The sequence below is a fragment of the Melitaea cinxia genome, chromosome 6 (assembly GCF_905220565.1).
Source record: "Melitaea cinxia chromosome 6, ilMelCinx1.1, whole genome shotgun sequence".
Classification (NCBI taxonomy): domain Eukaryota; kingdom Metazoa; phylum Arthropoda; class Insecta; order Lepidoptera; family Nymphalidae; genus Melitaea; species Melitaea cinxia.
Window position 1 is genome coordinate 17,797,458 of NC_059399.1, and position 26,565 is coordinate 17,824,022.

At 36.6% G+C, this 26,565-nt stretch overlaps 3 protein-coding genes across 3 annotated transcripts in view; 1 reads left to right on the top strand and 2 right to left on the bottom strand.

Annotated features, from left to right (window-relative positions):
* Nucleotides 1-6,924, bottom strand: part of LOC123654815 (glycogen debranching enzyme) — a 36,444-nt gene extending 29,520 nt beyond the window's left edge. The window contains exons 1-9 of the mRNA XM_045590700.1: nucleotides 6,853-6,924; nucleotides 6,440-6,561; nucleotides 6,215-6,369; nucleotides 5,957-6,131; nucleotides 4,846-5,047; nucleotides 3,150-3,290; nucleotides 2,257-2,472; nucleotides 1,033-1,145; nucleotides 500-628 (exon numbers count right to left, since the gene is read on the bottom strand). Of these exons, the coding sequence (XP_045446656.1) occupies nucleotides 500-628; nucleotides 1,033-1,145; nucleotides 2,257-2,472; nucleotides 3,150-3,290; nucleotides 4,846-5,047; nucleotides 5,957-6,131; nucleotides 6,215-6,369; nucleotides 6,440-6,561; nucleotides 6,853-6,924 (1,325 nt within the window). The remainder of the gene's footprint in view (nucleotides 1-499; nucleotides 629-1,032; nucleotides 1,146-2,256; nucleotides 2,473-3,149; nucleotides 3,291-4,845; nucleotides 5,048-5,956; nucleotides 6,132-6,214; nucleotides 6,370-6,439; nucleotides 6,562-6,852) is intronic.
* Nucleotides 6,925-13,611: 6,687 nt separating this feature from the next.
* Nucleotides 13,612-14,715, top strand: LOC123654444 (D-erythronate dehydrogenase-like). The gene has a single exon (XM_045590347.1). It carries the CDS (start codon nucleotides 13,662-13,664, stop codon nucleotides 14,619-14,621), a length of 960 nt encoding a protein of 319 aa, XP_045446303.1. The 5' UTR covers nucleotides 13,612-13,661; the 3' UTR covers nucleotides 14,622-14,715.
* Nucleotides 14,716-14,954: 239 nt separating this feature from the next.
* On the bottom strand, nucleotides 14,955-20,523 carry LOC123654443 (MATH and LRR domain-containing protein PFE0570w-like). Its single transcript, XM_045590346.1, has 2 exons — nucleotides 20,304-20,523; nucleotides 14,955-16,607 (listed from the first exon to the last, which is right to left on the bottom strand). The coding sequence occupies exons 1-2, from the start codon at nucleotides 20,360-20,362 to the stop codon at nucleotides 14,987-14,989; spliced, it is 1,680 nt and encodes a 559-aa protein (XP_045446302.1). The 5' UTR covers nucleotides 20,363-20,523; the 3' UTR covers nucleotides 14,955-14,986.
* Nucleotides 20,524-26,565: the final 6,042 nt, after the last annotated feature.

Genomic DNA, 26,565 nt, shown 5'->3' on the forward strand with positions numbered 1-26,565 from the left:
AAGATCTTAGACCATACTGCCTTGTTTTATACTTAAATACATATTTTTTTTTTATTTTTTATTTATTTATACTTTATTGTATACCACAACTACATTTTAAACAATAAACACATTTAAAAAAAAACATTTACAGACTGTGAAGTACAATGGGCGGACTTATGGCTATTTAGCAATTCCTTCCAGACAACCCAACACCCTCCCTCCCCTCCTTCCCCAATGAATGGCTGAATGGGAATGGGGGGTGCGAGGGTGATGGGCGCCATTTTCCATTTTCCACCAAAATCCCATAATTCGATGGTAATCTCAAGCTTTACCCACAAAATTCACATGTGAAAGATTAATTTCTTTGCACGTACTGCCGTTCAATGGTTAGTCTAACACAAGTAACTGTTACTTAACACTCAAAGAAATAAAAACATCCTGTTGGAACTATTTATTTTCTTCGTACAATATTATTTATTATGATGTAGAACCGTGGCGATGCCGCGAGCCTACTGACCTGTATACGTTATAGATCTGGAGTGCAAGGTCAAGGTCAATAGTGGCTGCCAAGCGTCTTCGTTGAGGATCAGGTATTAATTTCAATGCGTCCTTTGTCCCTTCTGGTACACCTTTTACCGGCGGAACCCTGCAACATACAGGTAATTTTTAGACTAAAGAAATAATGAAATTTTTATTTTAATGGCAAGTCTTCGTTCAGTCTTGTCTGCAGTTCTGAATTACTTGCTAATCAATTAGCGTTTGATCAGTTTCTATTTAATTATTTAATTACTTGTAGCTGTTTGTATCTTATCCAGAGCTAGGCTTAAGGCATCATCTCGTATTAATAAGATGGTACCTTAAGCCTAGATGTGGGCAGAAAATGGGAAATTCTTCAGTATGTATGGACTTTTTCAAACTTGAAATAAATACTTTTATAAGATTCCTCTGTCCCAAGCTCGTTATCAAAAATAATTTATATTGGAGTTTTTAACTGATGGCGCCATCTTTTGATAAGTAGGCGAATTACATGTAAAATAGTTCAAGCCTTACTTATTACGCGCCAAGTAGTAGAACTTTTGAACGATGTCGTCAACATCACATATGAACATTTCGTGTATTTTCGCCTCTGGTATTCGCTGAGTCTGGAGTATGTCACGTATCGCCTGTAAAGACCAAAACAAAATTTGGTATCTAAAACTTTGTACATATAACAAGGTGAGTAGGAATAGTTAGATTAAAAAATATTTCCTGTCATTTAAAATGTATCGAGAAGGTTTTTTTTAATTGCTAATATTATGTAGATTTTGATAATAAGCTAAAATTTCATCATTAGGCTTTCGATTAATAAATTGAAAAAAAAATGTGAGCGTTTACAATTACTAAGACGCAGATGAAATATCTGGATCTAATCCTAGACGGCCAGTGGAGCTTTGCAACTCGCTCTGAGGCTCGAGAGCGCCGCCGCTGTATTGGGCAGACTCCTGCCGAACGTAGGTGGACCAGATTTGCCGTGCTGGCGACTTTATATCGCAAACACGGCAGCAGACGCTCTCGCTGCTCAGAACTAGACCCCCCTAATGAAACCCCAGAGTCATAGCGATAAGATCCATACGGGGATACCGCACGGTGTCGTGGACGACGCTTCTCGCGAGTGATCCGCCCTGGGAACTTCAGGCAAAGGTGCTCGCGAAAGTATACAAGTACCTGTCGAGTCTACGAGCTAGAGGACTAATCCCAAATGGGACCGAACGCATCAGGGCTTAGGTTCAGATAGCCCAGATGAACTGGAAGGAGGACTTGTAGTCCCCAGCGGCGGGCTCAGCGACGGTAGACGCAATACATCCCCATCTTAGTCACTGTACCGTTGGAGCGTCGCGGTTGCATGCGTTAGCGATCACATGGCGCCACACAATGACGATGAGAGCGCTGCTGGGTTTTAGTGGGTAGTCCGTGCACGTTCTGTCGGCGCCGGGAGCCCCACATTCCTGCCGCCCCCGGGCGGTAGGTTAGTGCGTAAATGCATTTCCCAGCGTAAAAAAAAACCATGGTTCTGGTAACAGTCGTACGTGGGCTCGGGCTGAGAATCGGTCTGTAAGTAGCGGTAGTGCTGTAGGAGCAATACCTCGATGTGTTCGTGCGTGGTGACGCGGCGCGGCACGTACGGCCCGAGCGCGCCACGCGCCACGTCACGCGTGAGGGCCGCTAGCAGACAGTCTTACGTGGGCTCGGGCTGAGAGTCGGTCCGTAGGTAGCGGTGTGCTGTAGGAGCAGTACCTCGATGTGTTCGTGCGCGGTGACGCGGCGCGGCACGTGCGGCTCGAGCGCGCCGCGCGCCACATCACGCGTGAGGGCCGCCAGCAGCGCGTCCAGCAGCGCGGCGGGGCGTAGATGCGTGCACGACTGACAGTTGTACGTGGCCTCGCCGTGCTCCGTCAGCCAGGCCGTCTCGTTTGCCGTGTGATTCAGCACCACGTCGCATATTGACAGCATCTGTACAACGAGACGTCATTAAACCTGTGCAATATTAGGCTTAAGGCTTAACCGGCTCCTAGTTGCGTGCTTTTATTGCAGCCCGAACTAAGAAAGCGTATTAAAAGTATGTACGCAGCTTTAAAATTTGACTCCGATACAATGCCAATTAACAAACGCTGGTATTATAGCGATAGTAAACTTTAAAAGAAATCCTTAAGGCACATTATATTTTTTGATTCGTATAGACAGGCCCTCGGGCCTGCCAGGACGATCCACACACTGAGTTTGTACCAACCAAGCAAGTATCTTCTATACTATAAAGAAGATTCATTTAACCCAATCCAATATTTCAGAATTTCTGATCACCAATTTAATCTAGTCTCACCCACTTTATTTGTCTTGTTTGAGCACTCTTTTCCAGCACATATATTTTTCACAAACATTTTTTTTATATCTTATCTGCTGAGTCTACGCTTTTTCTTTTACCCAATAATCTCACAATTATTTGAAATTTTAACGATAGATTTAAGATAAGCGAATTTCAACTCGTATCGTCACATTTACAGCATTATACTGTAGCTCAAATTTGAGCCATCTAACTCCCGGGAAATTTAGTCTGTTATTATGAACCATCACAAAGTTACAAACGAAAGATCAAGAATTTAGGGATTGCCATGTCTAAAAACGTTACTTACCTTCCAATCATTCCGCATTTTAGCAACGATATTTTCGACATCCGCAAAGGTCACTTCGCGCCCAGAGTTCACGTCGTTGTATCGCGGATCTAGGCGCAACTGATTTGCGATACTGTAGCTTGAATTTGAGGCTCCTAGCTCCTGTCATTAAATATGACCAATTATAAGGTACATATTTACGGCAAAGACGGCTAACAAGCATTTTATGAAGTAGAGCAAAGCAGGAAATATCTTACTCAAAATCATGAGCAGCCCTACTGGGGAAGTACCGAAGTACAGAAGATCACAGCTAAATAATACTGCATTGAGCTTATTTTTTTTTTATTTCGGTAAAGCTTTAGATTAGGAAAAATCGAATTTCGGGATTGTGGGGAGAAGGGGGGGTGAGGGTGGGGAACGCTACCCCCGGTACTACTGTCACACTTCGAAAGCCCATGGTTATGGAGATATCCATGGTTAAAGTTTTGAGATTAGAAAAAGAATTACGCAGCTTTCACACGTTATTTTCACATTTCATACGTTATTTTCACAAGTTCAAACAGTAGTATATATTTTTATTTTTTTATTGACATATAAAATGAACTAAAAATATTGAATATTTTTCGTATATAACAGTAAATAAATAAAAATAAAATATATTTAAGTTAAAAACATAACATGAAACAAGGCTGTATGGTCTTTAACCTTTGCCTTTACAGTTATTTAGACAAAAACAATGAATTTATGCTTACATTGAAAGCTACGGAACGAAGCATGGTTAACGCAAGTTCTATCGTTTGCTGATCTTGCAGTCGAGATCGTTTTTACGTACTCTTGTTCGAAAATAACTTATTAAAGTTGCGAAACGGCGCATGGGTGGCACTCCACGCAACGCTGGAGCTAAGGTGAAGTCAGACGCGGATCTCAAATGTATTATAATAGCTTTAAATTTTTCCTCTAATCTTAAAACTTTAACCATGGAAATCTCCATAACCATGGGGGTTTCCAAGTGTGGCAGTGTTACCTAGTATAGCTCCCCCTACACCCTCCGCCGTCCACCCCCAAAAGCCCCATAGTTCGGTTTTACTTACAAAGCTAAGCTTTATTTATTTAATAAATAAATAAATAAAGCTGAGCCTTATTTTTTTATACAACTAGGTCGGCAAACAAAAGTACGGCCTCTAATGTTAAGCTGAGACCATGGGTGATGGATCTACAACACCAGGACCTTACAAGTACATTGCCAACCCTACCTCTGACCCTCCCCAGGAGCTCGTGCTATCTTACCACAGAAACACAACACTATATGAGACTTTCTACTCTTATTTATCTGTGAATGTGATCTACTGTAAGCTTTAGGTTGTTCCCCAACTTATCCAAAATTTGAGCAAAATATTTGTTACTGTACCCTACCTTAATATATATGTTGTATTGTGTATTAAGAAATAATACAAAAACTAGGTCATATTATCCTGCTACCCATCTATGAGCTCAAACTTTCGTAAGTCTTATGACAAAAATAAATCAACTTTTTGGTACTATTTTATAAAACTAAGAACTAAAAAAATATAAGGAACCGAATGTTCCTTATATTTTTTTAAATAAGTCTTTTATTAAGTGACAATCTCTACACGGCTAAATCCAGTCCATTAAGAAGCTGAGTGGACATCATTAAGTGAGTTTTAAGCGTGTAGAAATCTACATCTAGTAAACATACCTGTACTGGAGTAAAGTGGACCATATTAAAGCCGGCCTCGTGAGCAACCCTCAAAACGTTGAGCCAGCGCGGTAACGGACCGAGGCACTTGGCCAGCACGGTCTGACACATGACGCCGTCCAGCGGCACGGACACGCCCCCCGCGCTCAACGTGGGCGCCACGTGGAACCAGCCCGAACCCTGAGGGCCCACGCGCGACTCCCTATGGATGATATCCCAGCTCAAGAAAATAAATAATACATGGCTATACAAATGCCGAACCCTGCGGGCCCAATCCCAACTCCCTATGGATAGTAGAATAGGTTACGAAACTTTATGTAATGAGAGTTATGGTTATGAGAGTTATGATTATGAGAGTTATGGTTATGAATGTTAGGGTATGTAGAGAGGGTTACAAATGGTTTTTCATCTACTTCTTTATTAACTATCTTAAAAAAGTGCGGAGGAATCTCAATTCGACTGTACTTTTTAATGTGTGTTATCTCGTAACTTTTTTGTGTTAACTATTATAACATCATAACCTTTTTAGTAGTTGTAGCGATTTTGACAATTCTATTTATATTCAAAATTTGGTGCTTGTCATTTAGTCCCATTTAAGTTTGAATATAGCCACCCCCTATCTTCCCGTGGGTGTCGTAAGGGCGAGTAAGGCAACACAGTTCCATTACCACATGGGACCTTAAAAAGACGACCGATGGCGCGATAACCATCCGAGTAGTTTTTGAGTTATCCTTAATTATGCGTATTTGATTGAATTTGACAACGATGGTGGTGTTCTTATCGATGTAAATTGAAACTGGATTTTTTAATAGGAGCAAACACAATTAGCTCGTATAAATAACTAAATCATTGTTGCTATCTAGCATAGGCAAATGGGAGTGCCTTAATTATTGTTTTCAGCCCCTTGCAAAGTTTTAGTCATCGAGAAACTAGGCGGCAGATCTTATAAAAATATAATAATTACTTAAAAAATTTAATTTATAAAATGACGATTCGAAGGTGCTTTTTGAATATGCTATTGAATAAAGTAATTTTTGATTTTGATTTCGATTAAACTGATCTGATGAATCAGATTGAAGAAAGGGTAGAGTACAAAATAAAGTGTACTAACGGACTGTCATATACGAAGTAGTAGTGGAAAGATCCGGCGCGTGCTAAACGTATCTCGCAATAGACGTCACTGTCATCGATCAATAGACCAGACCCAAGGGCTTCGCCCCCTTCTTGGCTCTTCCACTCCAATCCATAGTATTGATTTCGAACAAATTTGTCCTGTTCAGTCTTCTCTTCAGCTACAACAATATAGTGAACGCATAATATTTTACGAATTAAAAAGAGAAGAAAGAATGGAGATAAATAAATTACTTACGATTTTCCGAAACTACATAATTTGTATAAACGAATACTTTTCGACCGAGCAAACTCGGTCCTGGACAGAACTGCAGATGGTAACCTTTGTCGAATCTGAAAATAGACAAGACAATGTTTACCATGGCCAAATTTGGACCGAAATTTAAGCAGATTCTCAATCACCTCTGGAGATGTAAGGAAGATAACAAAATGTGCAGCCCAATTATATTAGGTTTAGAGTTACCTGTAAAGTGTGGCATCCTGATGTTCGCCATGGTTGAGAGTGAGTGTGCGTACGACCGGCGTCGCCTCGGCTTCGCGTTCGCGAGCCTCTTGGGTCTCGCACCTGTCCACCGCCATCTGCCTCTGTCACACCTTAACTGTTTATTTCACAATAACTAAACTTCACAACATTTTCAAACAGACAAATTAACATATTCATCAACCTGTTCGTAATATTTTGAAACCAACAAATTGATTATAAGCTTATCTATCAATCTGTGATACAATAAATGATGTACCAACATTTTAAATAGTGTTTTGCTAAACAAACTTACACACCACCACTATACGCAATTTACTTTGAGAATATTATGCCAATTATAAGTCTGATACAACAATAAAAAACTTGATTTGAATTTATTAACATTTGGCAACCTTTTCAATAACAGCCTTTTCATAAACTTTTCGACCGTAGTCGCTTTTCTCGCGAGTGAGCATCTTTTGCATGTATGCGGAACAGCGCGCCATGAGCACATACGCTGTAATCCGAGACCCAGTGTCTCACCCGCCTTTATAACCACGGGAGACAACAAGAAAACGATACGTTAGGATTCTGTTACTTTTATGAGCTTCGCTGGTAACCAACCAGTTCTTACAATGAAGCAAGTCGAGCGTAGGACTTTTGTACTTTGTACGTATTCACGTTATAATTGTACTATTTGAAATACGTATATATAAGGCTTTGTCATGTAATGTCTATAAATTAAATTATTCAAAAAAATATCGCCTTGTCGTGAGTTGTACTAGCCCCTGGGTTTCGGGATTTTTGCAACTGTGTAAGCTTTATTTTCGATTATTTTGCACATTCTAAAACAAAAAGTCATGTAACGTACAATCTTCCAACGATATACAAAAAAGCCAGCCGAATAACTAAGTACTATTTCGTTTTCATAAAATCGAAATACTGTTTAATATTAAAGAAACAAGTTGCTTATCCTTCTTCACTTTTAATTTCATTTTATATTTATGACGTGGCAAACATTTATATTGGTCATATTAACCATACAGATGTTTGCTGTGGTCTGGGTGTTTGTGCTTGTTTATTGTGTTTCCAGGCTCAATACAGGAATAAATCCTAGTGGGATTCTTTGAGTTCGAGGCGTTTATTGTTATTTATTTACTAACCGACTTCCAAAAAAGAAGGAAGTTCTCAATTCGACTGTATTTTTAACCGACTTCCAAAAAAGGAGGAGTATCTCAATTCGACTATATTTTTTTTTATGTATGTTACATCAGAACTTTTGACCGTCTGGACCGATTTCGACAAAAATTTTTTTAATCGAAAGGTGGTGTGTGTCAATTGGTCCCATTTAAATTTATTTGAGATCTAACAACTACTTTTCGAGTTATATCTAATAATGCGTTTTTACTTGACGCTTTTTTCGTCGACCTACGTTGTATTATACCGCATAACTTTCTACTGGATGTACCGATTTTGATAATTCTTTTTTTGTTGGAAAGGAGATATCCCTAGTTTAGTTTCATGATAAGAAAACCAGGATCTGATGATAGATGAAATCGACGGAAACTCTTGAAAATACGCAATAACTTTTTACTGGGAGTACCGATTTTGATAATTCTTTTTTTGTTGGAAAGGAGATATCCCTAGTTTAGTACCATGATAAGGAAACCGGGATCTGATGATGGGACCAAGAGAATTCGAGGGAAACTCTTGAAAATCCGCAATAACTTTTTACTGGGTGTACCGATTTTAATAATTTTTAATTTAATCGAAACCTGATGTTTGTCATGTGGTCACATATAAATTTTATTGAGATCTGGTAACTACTTTTTGAGTAATCTTCGATAACGCGTAGTTACTTGACTATTTTTTCGTCGATCCACGTTGTATTACTTGTCGATGTAATTGAAGTCGGTTTTTTTTTTTTTCGTTTGCGAACAAACACAATTATTTTTAAGTATGTTACTTCAGAACTTTTGACTAGGTGGACCGATTTTGACAACTTTTTTTAATCGAAAGGTGGTGTGTGTCATTTGGTCCCACTTAAATTTATTTGAGATCTAACAACAACTTTTCGATTTATATCTAATAATGCGTTTTTACTTGACTTGTATTATACTGCATAACCTGGGTGTACCAATTTTGATGATTTTTAATTTAATCGAAAGCTGATGTTTATCGTGTGGTCATATATAAATTTCATCGAGATCTGATAACAACTTTTTGAGTAATCTTTGATAACGCGTATTTACTTCACTATATTTTCGTCTCCCTACGTTGTATTACTTGTCGATGTAATTGAAGTCGGTTTTCTTCTTTACAATACATTAACCTTATAAATTTCAAACAAAGAATATGGACTAACCTTAGTTAAAATACTTCATTGGTAACTAAGGGTACAAAATCTTATCTACGTTTTTGTGAATAAAACTAACTTCACCTACATATAAAATAAACATGAATATGTGATTAATCACGTCTTTATCTTATTTACATGCTGTATGCGTATCAATGAATGATTAATATTATTTTAGGTAATTTTTAAATATTATAATCTTATTAAGCAATTTAGAAGAAATTTAAAATAAAAAATTTTAAAGTATTTTTTCTTATAATTCAGAATGCATTAGAAGGTCCAAGGCTTAAAGGTGTAAAGTCACATTTTTTGAAAAATGAATTGTTGACTGATTGCCATAGCTCTTGTTGACTAATATCATGTGGCATAGTAGTATGTGGAAAAAAGTTTTATAATCACCTAAAAAAAGGTTTGAAAATAGTAGCAAAAGTCCTTTTTATGCCTTCAATTGATAGGATATTTAAATAAAGGTGATTTTAACTTAAATTTGACAACCAGATTTTAATTAAAATTTGGTTGAAGTGACTAACTCTTTTTTCATTGTGGCCCTTCATTTCAATTTTTTTTTTAAGTTTGAGCATGTGATCATACTTCTCAATGAAGAATTACACAAGTCGGCCTATAAACATTCCATAGTTAGTCAAGGGTCTTTTCTTCTTGTAGGAGAAAGTTTGGAACTTAATTCAGAATGCTTGTTTAATGCAATTTCACGAATCACTTTCTCTACAATTAGTAAAGATCACTATGGGGTATCCACAATAACAACAGCTTTTTACACAGGTCTTTTTGTGGTGGTTCGGAGACTCATTATAACCTTCACCTAGAGTCCTAGACCAAAAATGCATTTTTTTACAGATCGGACTCGAGCAGGTATGTACCACATAGGCATTATGGCAACATACATCACTACACCTGAATGGCTGTTATCGAGATATATTTTTATTATTTTTGGCAATTTTTCTTTAAAAACAACTTAGTTATCCTGATTAAAATTTGTACATTGATTAAAATAAGATATTAATTAGTCAATTTGCTTCTTTACTTTAATTTAATTAACAAATTCTTTTAAGAAATATGTTTTATTTTTCTTGAATACTTATCATACATTATAGTTGTAAAATTATTAAATAATTAATTGATATTTATAAATTAACTTATCTCTTTTGTCTTAAGATTTAATTTAAATTTAAGACAGTTAAACTTTTTTTTAACACCTTAAAATGTTAAATATACACATAAAAAAATCCCCACGTACCTTTAAACATGATATTTTTGCTATTTGTTCTGTTATACTTTTAAATATCATGTTTTTAATGAAATATGTGATACAAATATTGTATGGTCATTTTTGTCCGAGTAGCATGTTTAAGTTCTAATAGATTTGTCATGGTAATTTACTGGACACACTTATTTAAGCATCCAATTTCATTTCAAAATTACTTAGGCACACCAGAATCAAAGAAGGTATTATGTAAGTATGTTTATAATTTTTTTTTATTATATTTTTTAATATTAAATAAATTTGTATTTAAAATTTGTTATACATCTAACAAATTTAAATGAGCATAATTTCTTAATGATTAATTTTTCAATAAAATTGAAAATTTTAATTATAATAAACATTTCAAGGCATATGATTTTTATTACATAAAATGTCAAACAAAGTTTTGTTAGTTTCAAGAAAATGAAACAGTTTTTAGCGATTTATTTATTTATTTCAGTGTAATTAATGAGTTGCATCATAACTAAAAAATTGGCCGAACATATTAAACACATGAACGAAAAATAAAAACAAAAAATTAAGAATAATAATTAAAAAAGTAAATTGCTTACTCTATTTTTCTTCTAATTGTTGAAGGAATCTCATCGGCTTTCAACAACTTAGAATGTTAATAAAACAATAAACTAATTTATGACATTTATGTCTAGTATTATTAATTTTTGCACTAGCATTGGTAAGTTTGAAAATAATACCGATTCCCTCTCAAAGCAACAACAATTATAGAACTTTATGACAGATATGTCCTCAAACTGTCCTCTAAAATCTTATCAATGTCACGTTTTGACAGACTTGTCTGAAAGCATTGAACTATTATTAAATGATTATTACTAACGTATACATTATACTTCAATGGTATAAAGTAAGAATACACAATCATTTTTTTATAATAAAATATTTTATTAACGTTACAAGTACAAAACTACAAAGTACAACAACATGTAGTCAGGAGAGTAAGTAAATGTCGGCGAACCTTATGTCCTGCAGTGGAAATTACAAACCAAAACAATATTCTAAATAATAATCTTTATTTACACATAGATATTATAAAAAAAGAAAACGAGCGTGCTTTAGACCACAAGACTGAAGTAAAACTTCTTTAGCTCCATCTAACTTATATCTCCCTCTCAACTTCGTTCGCCTCGCCCGATCACAATGTTCGTAACCCTCTCGTCACGCATTCAGCAGCTTACTCGTCAAGTCAAGCTTACTTCAATAAAGTTCTGTGCTGCATTTCTCTGCCTGTCTGTTATAATAGCAAAATCTACTAAACTGATTTTCATGCGGTTTTCGTAAAAACTAAAGAGTATATATAAGGAAGCGAGAAAATAAATCAAATTGTGGGCCTCAAAACAATGACACGATTAACTTGATGCGAATACTCCCGCGAAAAACATCATTAACTCACCGTGCGAAGCAGAGTCGGGTCACTAGCAACATTTAAATAAATTGCCATAATAGAACATAACATTTAAAAGCGTTATCATTATCATTCTTTTATTCTTGTTAACTGTTTTATTCTGTGTTCTCTAACTACTAGTAAAAGCGACCTGAATGAAAATGTGAATTACTAACAAAAAGTACTACGGATACGTAGTGACGGATGATGATATCCAACGGATAAAAGTTTTTGATTTATATTCTTTTTCAATATCGAAATCCATTGTATTTATATGAGATTTCTATTCGGATTTTCTATTCGGAAGAAATGAATCTAAAAGCTGTACTTTATTAATTGAGGAGAAACAGGTCCTGATGCCCTATTTTACCTCCTGTTGTTAAAGTCGAATCGTAACTTATTTGTACGACAAACTTTATCCGTAACTGGTGAAACAGGCCCTGAGTACTATGCCTGTCAAAAAAAAAAAAAAAAAATTGATATTAAGCTTTCCATTGGCCAATTTGAAATCAGCATTCCAATTTGCATCGATTGAAATGGTCCAATACTATTTTTCTTAGCCCTAAGAAACGTTGATAAAGTAAATACTAACTGCCGCATACAACTGAAGTAGGTACCGCATATAATGAATTATTTTTCTTGTAGAATGTTTTTATAGCGGAGCTTACGTTCCCACGAACGGTAGCATATGAGTCTAACATAGTAGCGCGTCTATTTTACTGAAAGTCAAATTTAAAAATGGGCTAGATTTTTTTTCCACGCGTATCGTGGTCGTATTACTAATTACATCAAGAAACCACTCATTTCAAGGAACGCAGTTAGGAGTCGAACACCATGTATGAACTAAAGTAATATAAACCACTTTACTTAAAAATATTTAAGGTTAAATATGTTTATTTCTCCATGTTATAAGTTATCGCTGTTTTGATTGTAACCTATAACCCTTGTTATATTTATGTGATATAAAACTGTCATAAATATCTGTCTGTATATAAAATAGGATTATAATTTGCTAATTAATAGACTTTGTTTTGATATTTAATTTAGAATTTATCAACGCATTACTATTACTGCCTCCGACTGTTAAGTGCGGGTACTTATAGAATATTGTGATTGTGATAACATAAAACTAATATGAACAATTGGCCAAAATTTAATGTTAAAAAATGTGCTGTGTGGCTACGGCACTAAAGAATTTAGCCACCCCCTCTCTTCCCGTGGGTGTCGTAAAAGGCGACTAAGGGATAACAAGGTTCCACAACCACCTTGGAACTTAAGATGCCGACCGATGGCGGGATAACCATCCAACTGCTGGCTTTGAAATACACAGACCGAAGACGGGCAGCAGCGTCTTCGGTGCGACAAAGCCAGTACTGCGGTCACCAACCCGCCTGCCCAGCGTGGTGACTATGGGCAAAACAAATGAGTTTACGTTGTTTTTGGCGTAAACTTGTGGAGGCCTATGTCCAGCAGTGGACTGTATAGGCTGTAATGATTGATTGATGATAATGTTAAAAAAAACAATACAATAGAATATTTACAGTAGATCATAGTCCATAATACGGCTCTCAAATAGTGTTGTTTCTAGGGGGAGATAAGAAAGTCCTTAGTCTTGAGCCCCGCTTGTGATGCTCCTGATGTTGCAGGCGTCTAAAGGCTACGAATTACCGTAGCGATTAAGCTTATTTTAAGACGAATCTTACTCATACTCGGTTAATTAAAACAAAGCATCGTGTTTGTTAGACTAGGTTAAATAACGTCATTGAATACTTTACACTTACACACGCACGGAACTATATAATTTGTTATCCACAAACGCAACCCTTAAAAGCCGTTGACTTCTGCTATATTTTGATTTTTCTAAAGAAACATTCTTGGGTGAGCATCTCTTACGTATATCATCCCTATCTGTATCTTCGGCTTAACCTGATACCTACGGCGACCATCATACCAAAATTAAAATTAATTACCTAAATAAGTAAAAAAGCATACCCTACATTTGACCACTGAAATATTTTATCTCTTTTATACAAACAACAAGCGCACAAAGTCAGGACCCAAAATATAGGTAGGTAATCAATATTTACATATTCATAATCATGATTACAAAACATAACAACTATCTATTGTATCGCAGTTAGTAAAGTTTAGTATCTCGATTTAGTTCGATTCGGAATTTTTCAACAAAATGAACGTGGTTGTAACTGGCGCGGGAGGATTTTTGGGATCGCGCTTAGCGAATGCTTTGCTGTCTAAGAACTCAAAATTACCAGTGGCGCGACTAGTTTTAGTGGACCTGCAAGAACCACCTTCGTATGAAGATCCCAGAGTAACGACTTTAGCAATTAATATCACTGATTCTTCAGCAGCAGATCGTATTATCCAATCCGATGTTCATGTATTGTTCCATTTAGCTGCTGTGTTAAGTGGTCAAGCGGAAGTTGATTTAGATCTCGGCCTTCGTGTTAACTTTGATGCAACACGAGCTCTAGTCGACACCGCCAGACGTAAAGCTCCTAAGCTTAGGTTTGTATACACCAGTACCGTTGGAGTATTCGGAGGTAACTTGCCAGAAGTTATCAATGACCTAACCGCAGTTACTCCTGAAAACTCATATGGAACTGAAAAGGCAATGTGTGAGCTTCTTTTAAATGATTATTCTCGCCATGGTTATGTGGACGCACGAGTAGTGCGGCTACCTACAGTGAGCGTAAGGGCAGGTACCGCAAATGCAGCAGTGACATCTTTTGCTAGTGGTATAGTACGGGAACCATTAAATGGAGAAGTTTGTATTTGCCCGGTCGACACAAAACAGCAGCTATTGGTAACAAGTCCGTACACAGTAGTGCAGAATATAATACACGCAGCTACGTTGCCGATGGATGTGTTGCGCCCTTGGCGTGTTGTGAACCTACCAGGCATATGTATCTCAGTAGGTGAGATGATTGAAGCTTTGCGAGAAGTGGCAGGATCTGAAGCTGTGTCGTTAGTGAAATTTAAGCGGGATGAAATGATCGAACGTATGGTCGCTACCTTTCCGAGCAAGTGGGACAATACACGAGCTTTGCGTCTTGGTTTTGATGTCGATAAAAGTTTTGTCGATATCATTCGCCATTACATTCGTGACGACTTGAAGCGTAAAGTGTAATTAATTTTTCTAACTATTACTCGGTTTATCGCAATGTTTACAAAACTAATTATTTTTTTATGTGAAAATAAATAAAATTAATGCAAACAAAAAAGAGTTTTCTTCAACAATTTATTTACAAAATAGAAAAAAAAAATACTTCAAAAACTCCTTTGCAATTTTATTGTAAAAATTCTTAAAATTCAATTTTGAGTTAAATTTACAAACTTTTTCTTATTCAAAATAGGAAGTGGTTGACAGATTAAATATTATGATTTCATGTTATCTTGAATTGTAATGTAAAATAACAACGATAATATTTTTATACAGAGTAGAAAATATAAAAAATATATATAAATGTATCTTGTTTTTATTAATAAAAACTATTAAAAATCAAAAAGATTTTTCTCTATTGCCTGTTCGGATTCCCAAACATCACCTGTATCTTCATTATTTACATACTTAGCTTTCTTTGTGACTGGTTCCTCTTTTATACTAGATTTTCTTTTTCTTTTCTTTTTTGATGAAATAACACTTGCCTCCTCATCAAGAGGTTTCATTTCTGATTCTGATTCTAATTCAAGTTTTCTTTTTTCTTTTTTATGTTTCTTCTTTTTAACTCTCTCATCGTTAACTGGTGATGATACTACGGTGTCCTTTAAACGCTCTGCTACCGATGGTGCAATTTTAGTAGCCTTTCTGTAGTTTACTCCAAAAAGTGGATGACGACATTTAGTTTCGGGTAAAGGAATAAAATTAGGCTGGTAATTTACCATTACATTTTCTTCTGGTATGTGTGCTTTAGGTATCCTTTTTTGTACATTTATAATGCTGTTTATAGGAACATGTGGGATGTATATTTTATTTTTGTCACACATTAAAATAGGAGCTTTTTCTATGCTGTCATCGCTTACTAAATCATAGGTTTGACCATTGATCTTTAACTTATTTCTTCCACCTATTTTCATATTAATCCCTGCAAAGTCTTGAACATTTAAATCATGTGGAGCTTTAATAATCCATATTTCATCATTTGGCGTTAACATAGTTCCTTTTTCAGCTGAAGCCTTTACTATTGATAAGTTACTATTAGACTCAATGAATTTCTTTAGATTTTTTGACAATTTTGTATCATCAACATTTTCTTTCAGTGTGTAATCAACACTATCTTCTTCTTCAAATCTTAATCTATCAGCTATTGTATGACTTTTCTTTACTTTATTGGAACTAGAGGTATCTGGACATGTAGAGGTATTTGATTCTATCTCTTGTGACATGTCATTCTCATCAACATTAACTTTGCTTTGATCATCGTCTAAGTAATTGTTAACTAAGGTTGAGCTGTCAATTGCACTTATATCTTCAATCTGTGAGATTTGTGGAATTTCACTTTTATCATAACTAGTGCTGTTAATTATGTTTTCCTGCTTCTTCTTTTTTAATTTCTTTTTTGGTTTTAAATTATCATCTGATGGTTCGAAGTCGTCAGTTGATGTGTTTGCTTCATGTTTACTCTTTTTATTTTTCTTTTTCTTGCTTTCTATTTCTTCTTTTACACCATTCTCAATATCGTTTTTATCAGTAGACTTATCATGATTATGATTATCTAATTCTTCAGAAGTAACCATTTCAGAATCTCTTTTATGTCTCTTTTTCTTTTTTGATTTGACCGGAGCCGGCTCAGCGAAAGAGGTCTGTTCTTGTTTCACTAGATAATTGAGGTAGCTGTCATCAGAATTATTGGATTGTTGAGATTCATTGATATTTGAATCATCCTTACTTTTTTTCTTCTTCTTCTTTTTCGGTGCATCAAAATCACTTTCTGATTCTGATTTTATAGGTTTTGGTTTTTCTTCTTCACTTTCGTTTATGGTGGCTGTTTCTTCATGCTTTCGCTTTTTCGATTTCTTTTTAGGTTCTTGTTCTTCATCCTTGAATAATTTCTCTTGAAGGCTCTTTTTGTAACTAATACCTGACTCCTCGGTTTCGTCTTTTTTGTTGACATCCCTGAAATATATTTAATCAGTATTAGGTTTCAAAATAATTATAAATCTTGTAATAGCTTATTTCATCATGTTTAGCTCACAGCTACGTGCCGAGGCAGTGGAGGGAGGTAAAGGTAATCTTCATCCCCAAACCGGGAAAAAGTGACTACTCTGAACCCAAATCCCACAGACCTATAAGTCTTACATCTTTTCTGCTGAAGACTCTGGAAAGGTTGTGCGAACGGGATCTGAGAGAAAACGCCCTAGCTAAAGTACGCCTACATCCAAACCAACACGCGTACAGCCAAGGTAAATCAACAGAGTCAGCTCTACATGCAGTGGTCAGTAAAATAGAAGAGGCCATTGAAAACAAGGCTATGTGTCTTGGCACCTTCATCGACATAGAAGGAGCCTTTGACAAGACTAACTTCAACAGCATCTCGTCGGCCCTAGTTAAGCACGGGGTACATCCGATGATGATTGACTGGATAGGTAACATGCTCAGAAAAAGAGTCATCAAACTTACATCAACTGAGGCACAACATGCACTGGTAGCCAGAGGATGTCCACAAGGAGGGGTGCTTTCCCCACTACTGTGGAACCTAGTGGTAAACGACCTTATAACCAGACTGAACCAGCACAACTACTTCACGATCGGGTACGCTGATGATATCGCTATTCTAATCAGCGGCAGAGTCAGCAGTACCGTGTGCAATGTCACACAGCAGGCGCTACGAATTGTGGAGAGATGGTGCATAGATAACGAACTCACCGTCAATTCTGGAAAGACGGAACAGGTAATGTTCACTAACAAACGGCAATTGGGGAGCTACAAACCCCCTAGACTGTTCGGTACGGAGCTACAGTTCAGCTCGGAGGTAAAGTATCTAGGAATTATTCTAGATAGCAAACTGAACTGGAGCAAGCATCTCAACAGCAAAATTGACAAGGCTACAATAGCCTTCTGGCAGTGCCGCAGAATGATAGGTAAGAAATGGGGTCTATCCCCAAAAGTCACTCTGTGGCTGTACCAGTCCGTCATCAGGCCAATTATCAGCTACGGTGCTGTGGTTTGGTGACCGAGAACCAGACTAATCACCGGTGAAGCAAAATTACAACGACTTCAAAGGCTAGCTTGCATGGCGACTACGGGCTGCATGAGGACTACTCCGACAGCCGCCCTGGAAGCCCTACTGAACCTGCCGCCGCTGCACCTGTTTATCCAACAGGAGGCGGGAGCGGCTGCGGTAAGACTCAGGAAGCTAAACCTTTGGAGGAACGTAAAGGTAGCACATACAGGAATACTTGGCGAACTGGCAAACAGGGAACCGCTCGTTGAAGCGGTTACCGACAGGATACCCAAACAGTACGTATTCGACAAAAAATACAGAATACAATTACACGAAGACCCAGGTGAAGGCCTCAACCCTAGAGAGTTAAGAATCTTCACAGACGGGTCGAAAACATCAACAGGTACAAGTTCTGGGGTCTACTCAGAAGACCTGAATATCCACATCTCATCGCCATTAGGAATCCACAACACCGTCTTCCAGGCGTAATGTATGGGAATCATAATGGCAGCAACAGCGATCAAGTCTAGAGAGGTACAGGGTTTTCCAATCCGTATACTTTCCGATAGCAGATCGGTCCTGCAAGCCCTACAGAGCGACATTATGACATCAGGGCTAATATACGAGTGCCATCGAGCTCTGACGAAGGTAAGTGAAACAAACACCATTACCCTTCAATGGATAAAGGGACACAGTGGATCGCGAGGCAATGACGCGGCCGACCGACTGGCGAGGAATGGATCGGAGATGAGGGTCCACGGACCCGAACCCATTCTGCCTCTGCCATTCGGATGGCTGCGCAGCCAGCTGCGACACAACACCAAGGTAATGCACCAAGAATATTGGACAAACCTAACTACCTGCAGGCAGACCAAGGAAGCTCTTCCGACGATCAACCCAGGATTGTCCCGCAAACTTCGCGGTTATGGAAGAGCCCAGCTCCGACTACTGGTCGGGGCGCTTACGGGACATGCCTTGCATAACAAGCACTTACACAATCTAGGTGTTACAGACAGCCCCCTGTGCAGAGCGTGCCTGGAGGCAGAGGAAACGGCCTCACATATCCTGCTGGAATGCGGTGGTGTGGCGAACTACAGGGCACTACACCTTGGGACACCGAGGTTGCTCCAGGAAGTCGTCGGCAACGTGAAGGGTCTGCTAGGCTTCCTCAAGGAGCTTGGCTGGCACGAATAGTGCCCACCAGCCGATCACGCAAAAAAGGCGCATCAAGTCGTCGAGTTGCGGAAAATAGCCCGTGTATAACAACAACAACAACAACATAGCTTATTTCATTACATAAGGCATAAAGGGACAATCAAAGTATAAAAAGTAACTTTAAAATTAAAAATTCTTATTATTACAATACAATTTCTATCGTGTGTTATTCAAAATTAAAGTATCAAAATAAACATTAGACACTAAATCCACCAGACTAAATGTTGACGAATATTAGGCATTTAGATATTCAAAAATACAGAAATGAAGAAAAGTCACTTATGTACTTATTATGACATAATAGTAACTGAAGTAGGGTAAAGCATGAAATATCCTGATCAAAATCTGGAGCAGCCCGACTGGGGAAGTACCTCGACCTCACAGAAGATCACAGCTAAATAATACTGCTCTCAAGCAGTGTTGGGTTCCTGTGATGAGTAAAGTGACCAGAGGTCCTGGGGGAATTGGGGGTAGGTTCGGCAACGCGCTTGCAATGCTTGGAGTATTTCAGGCGTCTATAAGCTACGATAATCCCAGAACATCAGATGAACCATACCCTTCTTTGCTGACCTAGTGGTATAAATAATAATAATATGAAACTAACAAAAATAAACATTTGAATATAAGTCAAAGCTTATTGAAATATTATTAAGTGATTGATTGATTTCGCACAACTATGTATATATGAAGTTATTTGATTTGAGTTGGTAGTCTGAAAGCAGACTATGTTTCTACTTTAATTTAATTTTTTTAGAATCACAAACTTGTTATTTTTTACAACACACACACACATCATCTGTTCCTAAAGTTTTCCTAAACTTAACGCTTGTGATATAGGTAAGAGCCAAGTATAGCTACATTTTTTTCTATAAACACATATAAATAATACATATATAAATATATATTACACCAAGATTAGGGGTGGGAATCGAATCCACAACCCCCAGAGCAGAAAGCAGTGTCACTAGAAACTGCACAAATGGGCTAGTCAATTATATATCAATATTATCAATTATAAATTAATATGAATATTATAAAGGCATCACATAGAAAATGTGTTGCAAACTTGACCACGTTTTTTATTACTTCATTTTGATTAATGAGTCCCAATATCGCTGAAATACCATATTATGATAAAATCATCTTTTATGAATGGAGGAATTTTAATTGAAAAAAATATTTACTATTTCATTCTGTTTACTATAATTATTTACTAAAAATAAAACATAGCTTTATAGTATTGTATATTTAAACTGTATTCATGTTGTTTGAAACCACTCTGTTTATTACAATTAAAATAAATATCTCATACTTGTGTAATTCACTAATTGACTACGGAGCAAATTTATTGACGGTAAATTATAACAAATAATTAGAATTAATATTAATTTATAAAGTTATTTAATAGATTTAGAAATTAAATGAATACATACATATCGTCAGAATCTTTAGAAGCATCCGACCACGCAAAACTATCGTCAGAGGAAGCCATTAAACACAATACAACAAATAATATTATAACACTATTTTAATTTTCATTAATATATTTAAAAATAACAGTTGCACTAAGGTTATTACATGCACAACATAACCTTAAAAGTTCGCGTTATATTTTGTTAGTTGTTAGGGGTTCGCGATATTCACTTAACACATCGATATATCGAATTTATTCGATGTTTTCCGTACGATATATCGAACTGATTCAATGTTTTGATAAATATTTATTGTATTCCAAGATCGAATATTTTTTGCTTTCTTTATTTTTTTATGGAATCTATTAAAATCTCTATAAATAAAAATGAATGATGCTAAGCGAGCTTGAGAATAGCTCAAGCAATTCGCCCAATTTATCTATAATCTATAATCTATAATATATATAAAAGCGAAAGGTCACTCACTCATCACGAAATCTCTGAAACTATAACACCTACAAACTTGAAATTTGGCAGGTAGGCTCCTTATAGGACGTAGACATCCGCTAAGAACGGATTTTACGAAACTCGACCCCTAAGGGGGTAAAACGGGGGTTGCAAGTTTGTATGAAAGTCCTATGTTTTTGAAGTAAGAGACTTGAAATTTAAAATGTATGCTCTATAGATTGTGAGAAGGTGTCTAAATAATGTATCTTTAGAAATCAACTCCCTTTTGGGGTTAAAACGGGGGATGGTAGTTTGACTCGCTCATCACGAAATCTCCGAAACTATAACACTTATAAGCTTGAAATTTGGCAGGTAGGCTCCTTATAGAGCTTAAACATTCGTTAAGACCGGATTTTACGAAACTCGACCCCTAAAGGGTTAAAACGGGGGTTGGAAGTTTGTATGTAAGTTCTATGTTTTTGAAGTAAGAGACTTGAAGTTTAAAATTTATGCTGTATAGATGGTAAGAAGATGTCTAAATAATGTATCTTTAGAAATCAACTCCCTTTTGGGGTTAAAACGGGGGATGGTAGTTTGACTCACTCATCACGAAATCTCTGAAACTATAACACGTACAAGCTTGAAATTTGGCAGGTAGGCTTCTTATAGGGCGTAAACATTCTCTAAGAATGGATTTTTCAAATCTCGACCCCTAAGGGGGTAAAACGGGGGTTACAAGTTTGTATGAAAGTCCTATGTTTTAGAAGTAAGAGACTTGAAATTTAAAATGTATGCTCTATAGATGGTAAGAAGGTGTGTAAATAATGTATCTTTAGAAATCAAATCCCTTATGGGGTTAAAATGGGGGATGGTAGTTTGACTCGCTCATCACAAAATCTCTGAAACTATAACACCTACAAGCTTGAAATTTGGCAGGTAGGTTCCTTATAGAGTGTCGACATTTATTAAGAAGGGATTTTATGAAACTCGGCCTCTAAGGGGGTTAAACGGGGGTTGGAAGTTTGTATGAAAGTCCTTTGTTTTTGAAGATACTTGAAATTTAAAATGTGTGCTCTATAGATAGTGAGGAAGTGTCCAAATAACGTATCTTTAGAAATCAACTCTCTTTTGGGGTTGATAGGGGGGATGGTAGGTTGACTCACTCATCACGAAATCCCCGAAACTATAATAGTCACAAACTTGAAGTTTGGCAGGTAGGTTCCTTATAGGGTGCAAACATCTGTTAAGACCGGCTTTTACGAAACTTGACTCTTAAGGGGATAAAACGGGGGTTGGAAGTTTATATGAAAGTCCTATGTTTTTGAGTAAGAGACTTGAAATTTAAAATGTATGCTCTATAGATGGTGAGGAGGTGTCCAAATAATGTATCGTAATCTATGTATATAAAAGAGAAAGGTCACTGACTCACTCATCACTCAAAAACCGATGGGACCATCCAGCGGTTTTTAATCCATCCAGGATGGACAAAGATAAAATTTGGTAGGGAGGTAGATTATAGTAAGTAGACGTCCGCTAAGAACGGATTTTGCGATATTCCACCGCTAAGAGGGCTTTTTATAATTGGGCTTGATAGTTTGTACGAAACATAAACAGCAGCTAAAAGTTCGCCTGATAGGTTATTTATACTGCAGCCTGAAAATAAAGCTAAAAATGTGGTGTATAGAGAGGTTTTATAAGAATAACTATTAAATTATACTAAATTGTGCCTTTTAAAAAGTTACTCAGTGTGATAAGCATTTCAAGTGACTGAAATAAAAAAATAGTTTGCGTTAAACATCTTAATAGTAATGCATATCTTCTAAACCACGCGAACGTAGTCGCGGACAACAGTTAGTTTATTATAAAACAAAGTCCCCAAAAGTGTATGTGATTGATTCCCTCAAAATCTACTAAACGGATTTTCATGCGGTTTCACCAATGGAGAGAGTGCTTCAAGAGGAAGGTTTACGGAATGACTAAGCCGATTTTGATGAAAGTTTCACTGGAAGTTTGCATTTCAACGCGGGCGAAGCCGCGGGCACAGCTAGTCTATAATATATATAAAAGCGAAAGGTCACTCACTTATCACGAAATCTCCGAAACTATAACACCTACAAACTTGAAATTTGGCAGGTAGGTTTCTTATAAGACGTAGGCATCCGCTAAGAACGGATTTTACGAAACTCGACCCCTAAGGGGGTAAAACGGGGGTTGGAAGTTTGTATGAAAGTCCTATGTTTTTGAAGTAAGAGACTTGAAATTTAAAATGTAAGCTCTATAAATGGTGAAAAGGTGTCCAAATAATGTATCTTTAGAAATTAACTCACTTTTGGGGTTAAAACGGGGGATGGTAGGCTGACTCACTCATCGCGAAATCTCCGAAACTATAACAGCTACAAACTTGAAATTTGGCAGGAAGCCTCCTTATAGAGCGTAGACATCCGCTGAGAACGGATTTTACAAAATTCGACCCTTAAAGGGGTTAAACGGGGGTTGAAAATTTGTGTGAAAGTCCCATGTTTTTGAAGTAAGAGACTTGAAATTTAAAATGTATGCCTTATAGATGATGAGAAGGTGTCCAAATAATGTGTCTTTAGAAATCAACTCCCTTTTGGGGTTAAAACGGGGGATGGTAGGTTGACTCACTCACCACGAAATCTCCGAAACTATAATACCTACAACCTTGAAATTTAGCAGCTAGGTTCCTTATAGGGCGTAGACATCCTCTAAGAACTGATTTTACGAAACTCGACCCTTAAAGGGGTAAAACAGGGGTTGGAAGTTTGTATGAAAGTCCTATGTTTTTGAAGTAAGAGACTTGAAATTTAAAATGTACGCTCTTTAGATAGTGAGAAGGTGTCCAAATAATGTATCTTTAGAAGTCAACTCTATTTTGGAGTTAAAACGGGGATGGTAGGTTGGCACACTCATCACGAAACCTCCGAAACTATAACAGCTACAAACTTGAAATTTGGCAGGTAGGTTCCTTATGGGGCGTAAACATCCGCTAAGAACTAATTTTACGAAAACCGACTCCTAAAGGGATAAAACGGGGGTCGGAAGTTTGTATGGAAGTCTTTATATTTTTGAAGTAAGAGACTTGAAATTTAAAATATATGCTCTATAGATGGTGAGGAGGTGTCCAAATAATGCATCGTAATCTATATATATAAAAGAGAAAGGTCACTGACTCACTCATCACGAGAACTCAAAAACCGCTGGATGGTCTATCCATCCAGGTTGGACAAAGATAAAATTTGGCAGGGAGGTAGATTATAGTTAGCAGACGTCCGCTAAGAACGGATTTTACGATATTCCATCGCTAAGGGGGTTTAATTGGGGTTTATAGTTTGTATGAAACATATACAGCCTGAAAATAAAACCAAAAATGTGGTGTATAGAGAGGTTTTATAAAAATAACTATTAAATTATACTAAATTGTGCCTTTTAAAAAGTTACTCAGTTTGATAAGCATTTCAAGTTACTGAAATAAAAAAATAATTTGCGTTAAACATCTTAATACTAATATATATCTTCATAACCACGAGGACGTAATCGCGGGCAACAGTTAGTGTATTATAAACAAAGTCCCCAAAAGTGTATGTGATCGAATCGCTCAAAATTTACTGAACGGATTTTCATGCGGTTTCACCATTGTAGAGGGCTCCACCATTGGCAAGAGGAAGGTTTACGGAACGGCTAAGCCGATTTTGATGAGTTACACTGGAACTTTGCCGGCAAAACTTTGTGACACATTAATTTCAACGCGGGCGAAGCCGCGGGCACAGCTAGTTTTTTTATATGTTCCTTAAGGCCCACGGAAGATTTTAATACTAAAAAAATTACTATTAAATTTTGACAGAACTAAATAATTTTAACTCTACTTGATGACTTCAATTTTAAATAAGGTTTAATAATATCTGTGAGTTATCTGTGAGCTTAATTACCTAATCTATCGACAACTTAGGTTGTCGATCCATTTGTCAAGACTTTTTTTTTCGAAGTGTCTAGTGCTTTTAGTCTTAGCGGCCTCGACAGCGTTACCGGGTGGGGTGGCCGTGTATTGAGATCCAGCCGTGAAAGAAAAAGGCGAGCACCTCCACCAGAGTCCTAAGGGTGTCTCCTAGCAAGATCGCACGAAGTCGATGTAGACGAAGTGCTGTGTGGTGTGCAGAGCACTGAGTCAGGCTCGAGTTACAGAGTAGAGGGGAGGTAAATAATTTTTATATAACAGAAAGTGACCGTCGATATGCATTAAATTAAAGTGGCGCCACACTGGCATCAGGGTAAATGTTAAAGGAAGCGCCAAATATTATAAGAGTTGGTTTACTGTTATTCACATACTTTTTCGTAAAATTAAATGTTAATATATCGATAAACGTTAAGTTTACGTTTTATTATAATAATTCTTTAAGGTTATATTTACTACATTATTTTCTACAACCTAAGTTGTTGAATTTTTCAATAATTAACTACTTCAGTTAACAATAATATCAAAATTTTGAACTCGGCATACTTCATTTCCTCTACAATTGCTACATTCATACCATACCCTTTGTCTACATCAGCGCGATTGTGGAAGGTTTTTACTATGAAACATCTATAGGCGAGGGTAAACCTGCTTGTTGGTATGGTGATACAAGTTGTGTTGATGCATGCTATATGATGGAAACTATTTCAACTTTTCTCAAATATGATATGATTCTCCTCCTTTCTACCTTCTTTAGGCGACATTCCACTTAAGGCTCGTAACGCCATCGACCATGACCACTGAAATTGCCGTTCCACTAACGTAAAAACGCCGCTGGTATTCTAGGCGAATTTTATAGGTGGAAAGCACTGTGTGCTCGCAATATGGTGACATGATAAATCACGCAGCTGTGGAGTAAATATTTCGCATGGATTGAAATAAAACTTAATTTAACATAGATTCCCGTGAATTTATCGTTGTGTTTTTGACGAAACGAATGAAGGATAATGACTCGGAAAGTTCATCAAGTTCTGAAGACATTTACGATTTGACATTGACGGTTGTTTTTTCAAATTCCTGCCACATTTTGATGAAAGCCAACTCTGATCTATCAATATTTTGAGTGCGAAATGGGCGCGATGTGGTCGCGAACAGTTATGTCATATAATGATAGAGAGGGCGTTACATTCGTTGAAGTCGTTTAGTGGAACGCACCCATAATAAAATAAAAATAATTTATTTAGAAAAAACATTTACTTATTATGAAACCGTTGTTGGGACATACTTTTATGTAAGTGTTTTACCTGTGTTAAAATATCCCACTCTTCCATATTCATACTACTAAAATAAAACATAACATTATCTTAATTTAATCACAAGAGAGAAAAAACAGTTTATTCATGTATGTGCGTGTTTGTGTGTGTGTATGTGTGTGTGTGTTTGCGTGAGTGATTGTGTTTGAGAATTTGTGTATGACTGTGTCTGTATATGTTTGTTGGTGTTGCGTTTTGCATATTTTTAGTTAACTTTTTCAAGTAAAGCTTCCGCTTCTTCATAGTATAGTTTTGTAAGCCATTGAGTTAGTGATTTTTTAAAACCCTTGTCTAACGGTTTTAAATTGACATAAAATAGGGATATTCACTTCAATAATATATTGATATTTATATTTGATTAAAACATTGGATCCCAGCATCAAAGTTTATTGGTATATATTGTATGTTATCTTTTTGATTTTAGGAAAGAATAGAGCACATTTAACTTAATCGATTTATTAAAAATTATTAATAATGAAGAATCGACTACTATCGAATATCTAAATCGATTATAATAAAAATTAATCGATTGATATAAATGTCGATTCTTTTT